We start from the raw sequence: 14,076 nt of genomic DNA, 5'->3' as shown, positions 1-14,076 counted from the left end.
ACAAGGCTCTATATGAGGTGTTCTCAAAGTTGAACATCGCATCTGGAGGGCGAGATTGTTGCCATGGCCTGCAGAATTTTATGATTCATCTGTTTTGTGTTTGTGCCTTTATAACTAATTTTAACTAGTTCCTATATGATGTCGATGAGCCAGGGGATCCCATTTTGAGAATCAGTTCTGTTCACGCACTATACTGTCTCCTGTCCCCCACCCCTCCCAGCCATGGTTCTCCTCTTAAATGCCAAACCTGAGTGGGCCCCTAGGTCCACACTGTACCTTTCTGGTATTTACATAGGACATTGTCCACTTGCATGATCACTCACTCAATTAGCACCGCTTCAGAGAGAGATTCTAGCACCATCCATTCAGAATAGCACAAACTCATTCTCTTTTATTTCTCCTTAGAGCGCTCAACACATTTGTTTACTGCCCACATTTTTCTGTTACAGAGGGCCAAGACCTTTTCTCAGTTCACTGTCCTGACCCACGGGCTAAAACAACAGTGCCTGGACGGTCATAACAAGTACTCAAAACATGTTTCACTGACTAGGAGAAAAAGTGTCGAGAAAGCGCCTGCACCGGGAAAGAGCCAGCGGATTGCACAGCTGCCAGGCTCAGCTACACTCACACCAACCGAACGCCCCGCGGCGGGACTTCCTGGGAGGTGCCCGGAAGAGCTTCCGGTGTGAACAGGAAGTCCCTCCGAGAGCTGCCGCCGCGGTAGGCTAGGGGCGGTGGTAGGTTGCAGCGGGCGCAGTCATGGGCAAGAGAGACCGCGCCGACCGCGGTGAGACGTGGCGCGGGCGTGTTTCGGGGTTGCTTGCACCCGCCGGCCCCCTCATCCTGTGTGGTTGCTGCTTAGGCCTTCTCAGAGGCGGTAGACCCCAGAGTCGCTCGCGGCCGGCGCATGCTGTCAGGACTGGCCGCTGGACTGGGGTCGACCCCGACCTCCGGAGAGCCCTGCAACCGGGCTAGGTGGGCACCGTGAGGGAGAGGACTCCCGAGGTGCACAGTGGCTCCGGGCTAGGGGTGGTTGGCGCTGGGGAAGTCTGGTTCCCCCGACCTGCGACTATTCAGTGCGGGGGGAGCTCAAGGCTCCTGCAGGGCTCACGTTGTGTGTCCTTGTTAATATCTGCAGAGAAGAAGAAGTCCAAGAAGCGTCACTACGAGGATGAGGAAGACGAGGAAGACGACGCCCCTGGGAACGACACCCAGGAAGCTGTTCCCTCCGCGGCCGGAAAGCAGGTGGATGAGTCCGGCACCAAAGTGGATGAGTATGGAGCCAAGGACTACAGGCTGCAGATGCCGCTGAAGGACGACCACACCTCCAGACCCCTCTGGGTGGTAAGCACGCCCACAGCCAGCGGCCAAAAGTTGGTGGGGCCCAAACAGAAATGCAGGATCGTGCGCTTCGGAGCCCACTGAGAGCGAGCTTTCACAGTCACGGACTGAAACAGCCGAGATAGAATGAGCGTGTTCGCTCTCATGTGCTGGCGGGTCTTGGGCTTCCTTCCTCACTAACCCCTGCTTTTACTCTCATTCTCTCTCCAGTTCTGCCGCGTGATTGGAAATTACTTTCATCTATGGAGTAGCGGCATGTATTGTGTAACGTTTTAATTCCTCTTGGAAAAAATTAATGAGACATTTGCTAGGCAGCTTTTTTGCTCAACTTGAAGTAATTAATGTTCTCCATTCATTGGTCATCTAGCCAGACAGATAGCCAGTAAGGTCGTTCGTTGGCTTTTCCTGTGAAGACTAGTGGGAAGCAGCTACTGACTCTGGAAACTTTGTCTTCTGTTCTCTCTACTCCTTGTATCTGATTAAAGTAGTAGCAGGCCCTACAGTTGACTGAAGATGTGCTTACAAAAGTATCCCTGGTGTTGGTTTTCTGGGCAGCTTATCCTTTCTAGATAATGATGTGGAAAAGAGTCTAATCATCTCATTAATTTCCTTGACTGTTGTGTCCATTTGGTGTTTCTCAGGCTCCTGATGGCCACATCTTTTTAGAAGCCTTCTCTCCAGTTTACAAATACGCTCAAGACTTCCTGGTGGCTATTGCAGAACCGGTGTGCCGACCAACCCACGTGCATGAGTACAAACTAACTGCCTACTCCCTGTATGCAGCTGTCAGCGTCGGGCTGCAGACCAGCGACATCACGGACTATCTCAGGAAGCTCAGCAAGACAGGAGTCCCAGAGGGAATCATTCAGTTTATTAAGGCAAGTGGGGGCTAAGGCTGGCTCTTTTGCCCTCCTTCTTAATGTAGGAATGATAGGGACAAGTGCTGTACATCATTAGCCTGTGGCAGTCAAGAAAATGCCATTCAGATTCAGTGTGGGGAGCAGAATAACCAATCACCCTGGCTGCTGCTCTTCTGGATCCAGTATTGTGTTTTGCTGAGGCTACACTTCCCATGAGCTGCTCTTAGCCAGTGGGTACTAACACAGTGGGTATTCAGGCCCATTCTGGCCCGGGTTATTTGGGAATACAGCCCAAAGTGTGGCTGTTACAGACTGAATTGTGCCTCCTCCAGAATTCACATCTCAAGGACCTACCTAACTTGTAATATGATTGCATCTGGAGTAAGGAGATAATTAAAGTTAAATGTGGTTAAAAGGGTAGGGCCAACAGGATTAGTGTCCTTATGGGAAAGGATACCAGAATGCTTGTATGCTCTTTCTCTGCATTTGTACAAGGATGAGGTAATGTGAGCACAGACTGAGAAGGTAGCCCTCTACAAACCAAGAAGAGAACCTTCACTAGAAAAGAAATTCCTGGCCTTATGATCCTGGACTTCTAGAAATAAGTTTCTGTTTGTTAAACAACTTGGTCCAGGGTGTACTGTGTGGTAACATGAACAGACTAGTACAGATGATAAACTTCACTTAAGTCTGAGAGACAGGAGACCACTAGTCAACAACTTCCATTAGGCAGAGTCAAAAAGGACTTCATACGTGAAAGAGGAAAGAGCTCTCTGTGACGAGCACTTGGGTTCTGAGAACATGCTTGGGTTCTGAGAGATGGTGAATACCCTTCAGAAGAGATGGACGGTAGCTTTCATTGCCTTCTGCTGGTCAGTAGGCAGTTGGATTCGGATTCCAGGTCTGGAGTGGCAGAAGATGAGTACCACAGGCGTCCAACCCAGCACAGAAATGAAGCCAATCTCAGAGAAGCTGGTGGGAGCCCTGGAGAGACTTCTTTTCTTGTGATGTGCAAGGGTACCTTGGGAGAGGGGCTTGCATCTTATAAAATGAGCCTGCTTCAGTTCCCCGGCTCTTCTCAGTCTTGGCTGGGAGCTGCCTGCAGGAATGCGGGTATTGGTTAGTGCAGCGGTGGATTTAGAGGGCAGTAGTGGAGGCAGGCAGCAGCCCGAGATCTGAGTTGCAAATTTTGTGGCCACCACATTTTCTCTGCTCATTCCATCCTAAAGATTGTTGGGAACTTGGGAGGATTTTCTACCATTAAGAATCTTACATCTAGTTGAAGAAATGGGAATCTTGGCAAGGAGGCTGGAGGCTTTGTGTTTAATTTTTGCAGCACACACTTACTGAACACATATTCTGCCAGCTTTGGGGGTAGCTTTGTGTTGGGGGTAGCGCTGGTACAGTGGGATGAGTCTCTGGATTAGGATGGGGCTTCTCGAAGTGAAGAATAAAGAGAAAGGGAAAATAACAGAAAGATTTAAAGCAGCATTTTATAGGTTAAGGTATGTGCATCAGAATTAGCCAGACAAGAGGGAGGTTTTGCTCTCAAAAAGTAGAAGCTACACAAAGAGACATGACTGAAATGGACTCAGCATGCACACAAAGGCACCAAAAGGTGTGCAGTGAACAATTTATCTCCACTTACCACTTTCTGTAGTGGTTTTGTATTTTATTCTTATCTTTTCTTGACTAGATCAACTACTGATTTAATCTATTTTCACTTCCCCACCCCACCCTGCATCATGGGCATGTGGGATCTTAGTTCCCTGACCAGGACTTTAACCCTGGGCCCTCTGCAGTGAGAGCCTCCGGTTCTAACCACTGGACCACCAGCGAATTCCTGCTATTTTCAATGAAAAAAAATTATTTCTATTGGATTTATTTTACTTGAAGTAGTTTTACTGTTTGTTTGTTTTATTTCTTCAAAATCATTTTTACACTTTTATCTTTAATTTTTGTCCTTCTGTTTCTTTTGGGTTTTTGTGGGTAGTGGTGTTTTTTTAACCTGTAGCTTGAGTTAGATACTTAGTTCATTAATCTCTAGTCATCCTTATTGGTAGAAATATTTAAACATATGTATACCTATGGCTGATTCATGTTGTTGTATGGCAGAAACCACCACAATATTGTAAAGCAGTTATTTTTAATTGAAAATAAGGTAAAAATAAAGTAAAGCTTAAAAAAAAAGTAGAAGCTAGTAGAAAAAGCTGTATTTAGACAGATCTACCCCTTCAGGATGGCACATTGGATTTTCCTAAAGTAAAATGAACCCTCCACTTGGCTGATAGGTAGTAAAATGCGTCCAGTAATGTTGTGAGTGCCCTGCATGTGGCTGATTTTGCCTGTCTGGTGTTCTCACTCCTTGCAGTTGTGTACCGTCAGCTATGGGAAAGTCAAGCTGGTCCTGAAGCACAACAGGTAAGGGGCTCCGTGAAAGGCTCACCAAGGCGTTTTCACCCTCTGCGTATCAGCGGCAGGAAGCTAACGTTTGTGGAATGTGCTCTGCACTAACAACTACTCCCCAGAGTAAGGGGCTAAAGGGAATGAGTGAAGCTGTGTGGCCAAAACTGTTCATTCACTGACCACTGTGTTCTCCTAGCAGTGTAGCTGGGGTTCAGATCCCTGCTAGTTTGTCTTCAAAGTGGGGCTTTGCCAACAACCCTTCTGTGTTATATCATGACCAGTAGCTCATCACTCAGCTTTGGCAAAGGGATGGGGAAGGGTGGATGTGGAGAGAAGCCGGAGGCCACTATCCCCAGACCATCTTAAGAATGCTAAATGGACTCTTCTGCAAATTCTGTCCTGGTCAGTAGGCTTCTGCTTCCTCCCCTTTTATAGATACTTCGTTGAAAGTTCTCATCCTGATGTCATCCAGCATCTTCTCCAGGATCCTGTGATCCGGGAGTGCCGCCTGAGGAACTCTGAGGGGAGGCCACCGAGCTCATCACCGAGACTTTCACAAGCAAGTCTGCTGTATGTGGGCTCCTAGGTCACCCTCAGGGGTTGGACACATCCAGGATTTTAGCCCTCAGGTGCTTTTAGTCCAGCATTTGCAGCCTAGTAGTCCTGTAGCTTTCTTGCAGCTTTGACTGTTGCTTGGTAGCAGTAGGGTTAAATGTTTTGTGCAAGTCCAGATCCTGCCTTTCTCTTTCAGATTGCTAAGAGTGTTGAAGGTAGCGGTGGGCCCTCTACTTCCCGAGTGACAGATCCACAGGGTAAATCTGACATCCCCACAGACCTGTTTGATTTTTATGAGCAAATGGACAAGGATGAGGAGGAAGAAGAAGAGACACAGACAGTGTCTTTTGAAGTCAAGCAGGTTAGTGAACATAACCCCTCCTGGTTGCTTCTCTAAGCGGATGTCAGAAGCTGGTCTGGCCCTGCCTGGACTGCCCATAGTTTGTGTGAGAGGAAGGAACCCCTGTCTATCTCCAATGTACTGTGGCATCATTCTTCCTGATGAAGTTATATCTGAGTGTCCCATTCTTCCCACTGGTGGGTCAGTGAGAAATGGTGTCTGCGGGGCATTTTGGTAGCTGATTGGATTTAATTTTGTTCATTACCTTAGTTTGGGGTCCTTTTCTATGCTTTAACCCAGTTGTTATCAAGCAAGATCTGAAATGGCAAAAAGTCTAGGTTAACTTGTTTTTTTATTGTTAGGTGTCTTAGGATATGTGTTGCTTCTGAGCACGCTTTGGAGTTAACAAGATTATGAAACCTTCATGCTCACTTTCCAGGAAATGATTGAAGAACTCCAGAAACGTTGCATCCACCTGGAGTACCCTCTGTTGGCAGAATACGACTTTCGGAATGATTCTGTCAACCCTGATATCAACATTGACCTGAAGCCCACAGCTGTCCTTAGACCTTATCAGGAGAAGAGTTTGCGGAAGATGTTTGGGAACGGGCGTGCACGCTCCGGGGTCATTGTCCTTCCTTGTGGTGAGTGACTGAGTGAAGGAGGTGGGTGGGCTGCTCTCTCTGCATCTGTCCTGAGTCGTGTCTGGTCTAGCCTAGGTTCTAGGCTGGCAGTCATAGTAGACTCAGCTGGAGCCCTGCCCCAGACTCTAGAAGGTGCACTCTCTCAGGAAGGGGCCTGCACCTTCATTTTTTTTTTTAAGCTCCATGGGTTACTTTGAAGCACATCCCTGGTTAAGGAAGAATTGCTTTTTAAAGGAACAGCTTGAGTTTTAATCTTGATCTTCTCATGGTGGATGGTGGTGAACTCAGAAGCCCCTGGAGTTTCACCTTCCTGTGTCTTTGCCAGTAGCAGTGTTCACACTACCACATTCCTGAGTGCTCAGCCCAGTTGATTGTGTGATCTTAGTAGCCATCTTTTACTCAGTCCCTCCGAAGGTGGTCCGTGTGTTGGGTACACTGTACCCTAGCAGCACTGCTGTCCCAGGGTCTTGGGCAAGTTGCACCTTAGATTTAGTTTTCCCATCTTTAAAACGGCAATAGTAGAGGTGTCTCTTATTCATAGTTTGTTTTGACAAATGTTGCTTTTTAAGATTTAAACAAGGTGCATATATGGTGCTCTAACAGGGCCTGGCACTTGTCTCTCAGTTTTCACATCTGTGTGTGAAGTGGGCATGCCTCCTTTTCTGTAAAGAAGGAAACAGGTTTGGAGCAGAAAAAATGCCTCAACAGTGTCCGCTGTGAGGATCGTTACGAATAATTTGGGCCAGATTGGTGTGCCGGCGAGCCTTTTTGTCTGTCCCTGTCCCTCATTTCAGCTCGGCTTGGGGGGGTTGCCCTTGGTGTCTTGTAGGTGCTGGGAAGTCCCTGGTGGGCGTGACAGCCGCGTGTACTGTCAGGAAGCGCTGTCTGGTGCTGGGCAACTCGGCCGTGTCTGTGGAGCAGTGGAAAGCCCAGTTCAAGATGTGGTCCACCATCGACGACAGCCAGATCTGCCGCTTTACCTCCGATGCCAAGGACAAGCCCATAGGCTGCTCCATTGCCATCAGCACCTACTCGATGCTGGGCCACACCACCAAAAGGTCCTGGGAGGCTGAGCGGGTGATGGAGTGGCTCAAAACTCAGGAATGGGGCCTCATGATCCTGGATGAAGTACACACCATACCAGGTAAGCAGGCTGAGAGCTGGGATGCTGCTCACCGTATGGACAGAGTAATTTTCCAGTTCTTGGGTTGAGAGAGGGGCTGCTGTGTAATACATCCATCTTGCTAGAGAAACTTTCTTGGTGAAGCTTTCAGTGAAGTAATGAGCATGTGCGGAGTGGGGGTTAGTGGTGGGTGGGCGTCCACACTGACAGTCTTCTTAGACTGGCCCAGAGTAGTCATTTAGAAAGGGATACTTTTTCCCTTCTCTGTTTTTGCACCTCAACTTATCCACTTATCCTTAACCCCTCCCCTCGCTTTTTTTACAGTCCCACAAAAACTATACTAGGAGCACAAAATAGTTCTTGCAATGTTTGTTTTATTTTTAAGACTAAAGTATTGATCCTTATCATGTTATAGAAGTTGTACTTGTCCAAGTATTGCAGGCAGCCATATCACAATATGGCTTTTAATAGCCATATTGATATAATTTATGAGCCATAAATCCATCCATTTTAAGTATATGATTCAAGATTTTTAGTAATCTTGAATTTAGTAAGGCGTTCGTACAGCCATCACCATGATCCAGTTTTAGAACATCTTTCTCATACTCACCATCACTGCTTTTCATCTTGGCCCCAGGAAATCACTGAATTGTTTTCTGTTTCTGGATACATGCCTTTTCTGGAAATATATTAACAAAATCATATATATTTTCTTATGTCTCACTTCCTTCACTTCACATAATGATGTATCCACATTGTGACATGTGCTGATGATGTGTTCCCTTTATTACTGAGTAGCAGACCAGGCAAACCTTTCTTGATAAAACAAATTAACAGTTCTGATCAGTTGAGAAGTGGAATTTAGAGCTGCTGCTGCTGCTAAGTCGCTGCAGTCGTGTCCAACTCTGTGAGACCCCCTGGACTGCAGCCTACCAGGCTCCTCCATCCATGGGATTTTCCAGGCGAGAGTCCTGGAGTGGGTAGCCATTGCCTTCTCCAGGAAATTAGAGATGACTCTGAATTAAACGAAATCAGAGGCATTTTCACATAGTGTTTTCAAAATATTGTGAAGATGGCCTTTCCATCTTTTTGTTTTCTCTGTAACGAGAACTCCTCCAGCCTCTCTGGATGTCTGAAGATGCCTGGGAGATGTTCACAGCAAGCCAAGTAGAGATGAGATGTTCACAGCAAGCCAAGTAGGGATGAGGGTCTCTCGGTCAGAAGGACACAGTCCTGAGATGGGGAAGTAGTGCCTCCATGGTCTGACCTCAGTGTAGTTCTGTGGCTGCGGAGGGCGTCGAGGGGGAGAGCAGTCAAAACTGAGTTCAGAGAGGTGTTGGGGCCAATCCTGTAGGGCCTGAAGGTAGACCTTCAGCTTGTACTCTGGGTGAGATGCCTTTTGAGACATTTGAGCCAAGGGTGACAAGATCTGACTTAACATTCTAAAAATTTCACCCCGGCTGCTGTGCTGGGAAGACACTGCAGGAAGCAAGGGTGGAGAGCATCTAGATATGTTAGTTTGTGGAATCCCAACACAAGGCTTGGAACCAGTAAGAATGAAGGTAAGCTGATTCTGGTTATGCTTTGAAGATGAACTGCACAGGTTAGATGTGGTTCTGAAAGAGAAATCAAGGGTGACTATCAGATTTTGGCTTGAGCCATCAGAAGAGAGGAGTGGATATTAGGTGGAGAAGGCTCTAGAAGGAGCAGGTTTGGAGAGAGAAGATTGGGGGTAGGCTTTCAGTTCAGTTCAGTTGCTCAGTCATGTCCGACTCTTTGCGACCCCATGAATCACAGCATGCCAGGCCTCCCTGTCCATCACCAACTCCCGGAGTTCACTCAAACTCACATCCATCAAGTTGGTGATGCCATCCAGCCATCTCATCCTCTGTCATCCCCTTCTCCTCCTGCCCCCAGTCCCTCCCAGCATCAGAGTCTTTTCCAATGAGTCAACTCTTCGCATGAGGTGGCCAAAGTATTGGAGTTTCAGCTTTAGCATCAGTCCTTCCAAAGAACACCCAGGACTGATCTCCTTTAGGATGGACTGGTTGGATCTCCTTGCAGTCCAAGGGACTCTAAAGAGTCTTCTCCAACACCACAGTTCAAAAGCATAAATTTTTCAGCATTCAGCTTTCTTCACAGTCCAACTCTCACATCCATACATGATCACTGGAAAAACCATAGCCTTGACTAGACGGACCTTTGTTGGCAAAGTAATGTCTCTGCTTTTGAATATGCTATCTAGGTTGGTCATAACTTTCCTTCCAAGGAGTAGGTTTTAGACATGTTAATTTTATTGCCTTTAGACAGTCAGGCAATGGCAGAAAATGTTAGAAAACAGGCAAAAGACATGAATAGACTTCATCCAAGAGACACAGCTATTCAGTTCAGTCGCTCAGTCGTGTCTGACTCTTTGCGACCCCATGAACCGCAGCACGCCAGGCCTCCCTGTCCATCACCAACTCCCGGAGTCCTCCCGGAGTCCACCCAAACTCATGTGCATTGAGTCGGTGATGCCGTCCAGCCATCTCATCCTCTGTCATCCCCTTCTCCTTCTGCCCTCAATCTTTCCCAACATCAGAGTCTTTTCCAATGAGTCAACTCTTTGCATGAGGTGGCCAAAGTATTGGAGTTTCAGCTTTAGCATCATTCCTTCCAAAGAACACCCAGGGCTCATCTCCTTCAGAATGGACTGGTTGGATCTCCTTGCGGTCCAAGGGACTCTCAAGAGTCTTCTCCAACACCACAGTTCAAAAGCATCAGTTCTTTGGCACTCAGCTTTCTTCACAGTCCAACTCTCACATCCATACATGACTACTGGAAAAACCATAGCCTTGATTAGATGGACCTTTGTTGACAAAGTAATGTCTCTGCTTTTTAATATGCTATCTGCTGCTGCTGCTGCTAAGTCGCTTTAGTCATGTCCGACTTTGTGCAACCCCAGAGACGGCAGCCCACCAGGCTCCCCTATCCCTGGGATTCTCCAGGCAAGAACACTGGAGTGGGTTGCCATTTCCTTCTCCAATGCAGGAAAGTAAAAACTGAAAGTGAAGTCGCTCAGTCGTGTCCGACTCTTAGCGACCCCATGGACTGCAGCCTACCAGGCTCCTCCGCCCATGGGATTCTCTAGGCAAGAGTACCGGAGTGGGGTGCCATTGCCTTCTCCAAATAGGTTGGTCATAAATTTCCTTCCAAGGAATAAGCCTCTTGTAATTTCATGGATGTAATCACCATCTGCAGTGATTTTGGAGCCCAGAAAGATAAAGTCAGCCACTGTTTCCACTGTTTCCCCATCTATTTGCCGTGAAGTGATGGGACCAGATGCTGTGATCTTAGTTTTCTGAATGTTGAGCTTTAAGCCAGCTTTTTCCCTCTCCTCTTTCACTTTCATCAAGAGGCTCTTTAGTTCTTCACTTTTTGCCATAAGAGTAGTGTCATCTGCATATCTGAGGTTATTGATATTTCTCCTATTAGAATGTCTATATATATAGAATGTCTATATATATATATAAAGTACCAAATACTGACAAGAGTGCAGAGCAGCTGGAACTGTCATGCATGGCCAGAGGAATTGCAAAATGTACAGTCACTCTGGGGAGGTTTGGCAGTTTATTAGAAAATCACCATATGAGCCAGCAGTCCCACCATGGGCATCTGTTATGGAGAAATGAAAACTTAGGTTCACACAAAAACTTGTCATGTTTATAACAGCCCTGGTTGTAGTCTCCAAAACCTATATTGACCATGGAAATGCGTGTCAGTGAGGGGCTGGATGGACAAGCTGGTACGTCATTCGATAGGATACTTCTCAGCCGTGGAAAGGAAGCCCAGAGGCATCTTGCTGAGTGAAGTCAGCCAGTCCCAAGAGGCTGCAAGAGTGCGTGATGCCTTCAGTAGGACATTCTTGAAAATATAAAACTGTAGTGACAGAGAACAGATCAGTGGTTGCTGGGGCAGGATGGGGGGTGTGACAAGGCAGAGCATAGGGGAGCTTTTGGGGTCGTGGATCGGCTTGTAACCTGGTCGTGGTGGTGGCACAGTCTGCCGCTGTGTTAACATTTATAAAACAGGGTAAGCTCACTTACCCACCCTCAGGAAAAGTTCATTGTGCAGTGTACTAAGTCATTTAGTCATGTCCGACTCTTGTGACCCCATTGTAGCCCACCAGGCTCCTCTATCCATGGAATTCTCCAAACAAGAATATTGGAGTGGGTTGCCATTTCCTCCTCCAGGGGATCTTCCCGACCCAAAGTTAGAATCTGGGAATCTTAGATCTGCTGCATTGGCAGGCAGGTTCTTTACCACTAGTACCACCTGGGAATCAAAAACTATAAACTAAAAGAAAAAAAAACCCTTACAGAGAAGGTGGGTATTTGGTCAGATGGATTGGAAATTGATAAAAAGAAACATTTTCTGTAAATAACTTTGAAGTTGCTTTGTAGCAGTTCAGTTGGAGGCTGAGTTTGAAGCATTCATTCTGGTCAGCAAGCTTCAGGGTGCATAAATTCCTTGTGAGTCAGAGCTCAGTGGCATTTTAATATCCTGGATCATGGTTCCAATTGCTGTTTATGCTCCGCCCGATAGCTTAGCTGTGTGAGGGGAGCGCCGGGGCTCCCTGGCCTGGGGCTTCCTCTGAGTCACTGCCTCCTGTTCTCCCTTTCACCCCTCTTTGGAGCAGGTCTGAAAGTGGAGTTGAAGCTTTCTCACCTAGTCATTCATGACTAGAGCCAGGTTTCTGTGATCCTGTGACCCAGGGCTTAGACATGTGGTGTCCTGGACCAGTCTTAGGTCAAAGCTGTCTTTGGTACTTAGAGCATTTAAAAAGTGATGGTGTTAATGTGCCAATTGTTTCCCCAGCCAAGATGTTCCGACGGGTGCTCACCATTGTGCAGGCGCACTGCAAGCTGGGTTTGACCGCAACCCTCGTCCGGGAAGATGACAAAATCGTCGACTTAAACTTTTTGATTGGGCCGAAACTCTATGAAGCCAACTGGATGGAGCTACAGAACAGTGGCTACATCGCCAAAGTCCAGTGTGCTGAGGTAGCTGGCCTCTTCCTAATGGTCCCTGAGGGCGGGCACTGCCCTGCGGAGGGGAACTGGGTCAGGTCAATTCCTCACAGGCAGATACGCGGGTCAAGACCTGAGCAAGGGTTCTGCTGCCTTTGCAGTAGCCTCAGCCCTCCTGTGGTGTGGGCGATGTGCCATCTCAGATGTGTCAGACAGTCGCTTGTCCAGGGGCACACGGGAAGTGGTCGAATCAGGAGGCTAATCCAGGTGGGCTGGGCTCCTCGTCCTCCCTTCTGGGAGTGAGCACCTCAGGGTGCTTCTGCACGCCTTCACCCCAGAGGGATTCTTGGTTCCGTGGGAACAGCCACCAGCCACCCCCAGTGCCAGAGTCTGTTGGTTTTGACACCCACAGACAGCACATGTGACCAACGTTCAATTTCTAAGAACACATTTTCCCAGGATTGTTCTGTGATGAATACCTGCACAGGTATGTGTTAAAAATACACGTTCAAAGGAATAGCAACAGAAGGCCTTTCTGGCACTTTAAAATGACCGTCACTTAGTGGCTAGAGTAGGGTGGGCTGCGTCCTGGAAGGGCAGAGATGGGCCTCCTGGGTGAAGATGAGCAGGAGGCAGCTGTGCAGGTGGCCTTGCTCTATCGAGACGCTTGCTTACTCTCTGGGTACGTCTTCATAAAGAGCACCCAAGTTATGCACAGCACTGCTGGAGTCTTTGAGGTGCCTCTTCCTGTCTGATTGCATCTCCTCTCCCTCTGCTGCTGTCTTGGAGTTTAGGTTTGTCATTTTCTTGCTTTTCTTTGTTATTTTACTTCCTATGTGCAATTCCCTAAACATTTGTTGTTTAACTTTGCTTTTTAAAAATCTTTGTTTAGTTGCTAAGTCATATCTGACTCTTTTTGACCCCATGGACTGTAGCCCGCCAGGCTCCTCCGTTCTTGGGATTTTCCAGGCAAGAATACTGGAGTGGGTTGCTGTTTCCTTTTCCAGGGGATCTATTCAGTTCAAGGATTGAACCCACATCTCCTGCATTGGCAGGCAGATTCTTTACCACTGTGCTACCTGGGAAGCCCCTTTAAAATCTTTATGTATATGCAGAAAGAATCAGGAGATAGATATATATATATATATATATATATATATATATATATAAATGTTCTTGCATGGTTTCTGATTTTTGCTTAATATTTTTATTCCTTGCATAATGCGTTGTTTTTGATTATTCTTATAGCTATAGTTCATTACTTTGAATTCCCCTGTAATATTCCACTGGACAAATATACCACAATTTGATAGCTAATGGAATATTACACAGCAGTAAAAATAGTCTTTTCTAATGTTAACAGGGGCTTCCCTGTTGGCTCAGTGGTAAAGAATCCGTCTGCCAGTGTAGGCGATGTGGGTTTAATCCCTGGGTGGGGAACATCCCCCGGAGGAGGAAATGGCAACCCGCTCCAGCATCCTTGCCTGGGAAATCCCATGGACAGAGGAGCCTGATAGCTACAGTCCATGAGGTCGCAAAGGAGTTGGTCGTGACTTAGTGATGTTGACAGACATTGGGGTTGCTAAGTTGCTTTTTTTAACAGCTTTATTAAGGTCTAGTTTATGTTCCATAACATTCACCTATTGTAAGTAAATGCTGTTCATTTATAATTTTTGTGATTTTAGTAAATGTAAAGAGTTGTGCAGCTGTGTCCTCCAATCCAGTTTTAGAGCATTTCCCCCACCCTCAAGAGTTCCCTTGTATCGTTACTGGGATGTCATTGCTAGGCTAGCCCAAC

At 47.1% G+C, this 14,076-nt stretch overlaps 1 protein-coding gene across 1 annotated transcript in view; it reads left to right on the top strand.

Annotated features, from left to right (window-relative positions):
• The first annotated feature begins 657 nt into the window (after nucleotides 1-657).
• ERCC3 (ERCC excision repair 3, TFIIH core complex helicase subunit) overlaps nucleotides 658-14,076 on the top strand; it is a 30,163-nt gene continuing 16,744 nt past the window's right edge. Inside the window, 10 exon segments of the mRNA XM_070359754.1 lie at nucleotides 658-787; nucleotides 1,139-1,344; nucleotides 1,983-2,219; nucleotides 4,573-4,622; nucleotides 5,043-5,125; nucleotides 5,128-5,177; nucleotides 5,359-5,523; nucleotides 5,942-6,146; nucleotides 6,976-7,290; nucleotides 12,127-12,311. Of these exon segments, the coding sequence (XP_070215855.1) occupies nucleotides 760-787; nucleotides 1,139-1,344; nucleotides 1,983-2,219; nucleotides 4,573-4,622; nucleotides 5,043-5,125; nucleotides 5,128-5,177; nucleotides 5,359-5,523; nucleotides 5,942-6,146; nucleotides 6,976-7,290; nucleotides 12,127-12,311 (1,524 nt within the window). The 5' untranslated portion in view covers nucleotides 658-759.

This window comes from Bos mutus, chromosome 2, assembly GCF_027580195.1.
Source record: "Bos mutus isolate GX-2022 chromosome 2, NWIPB_WYAK_1.1, whole genome shotgun sequence".
Taxonomy (NCBI): domain Eukaryota; kingdom Metazoa; phylum Chordata; class Mammalia; order Artiodactyla; family Bovidae; genus Bos; species Bos mutus.
This window is presented reverse-complemented; position numbering and strand designations above follow the sequence as displayed.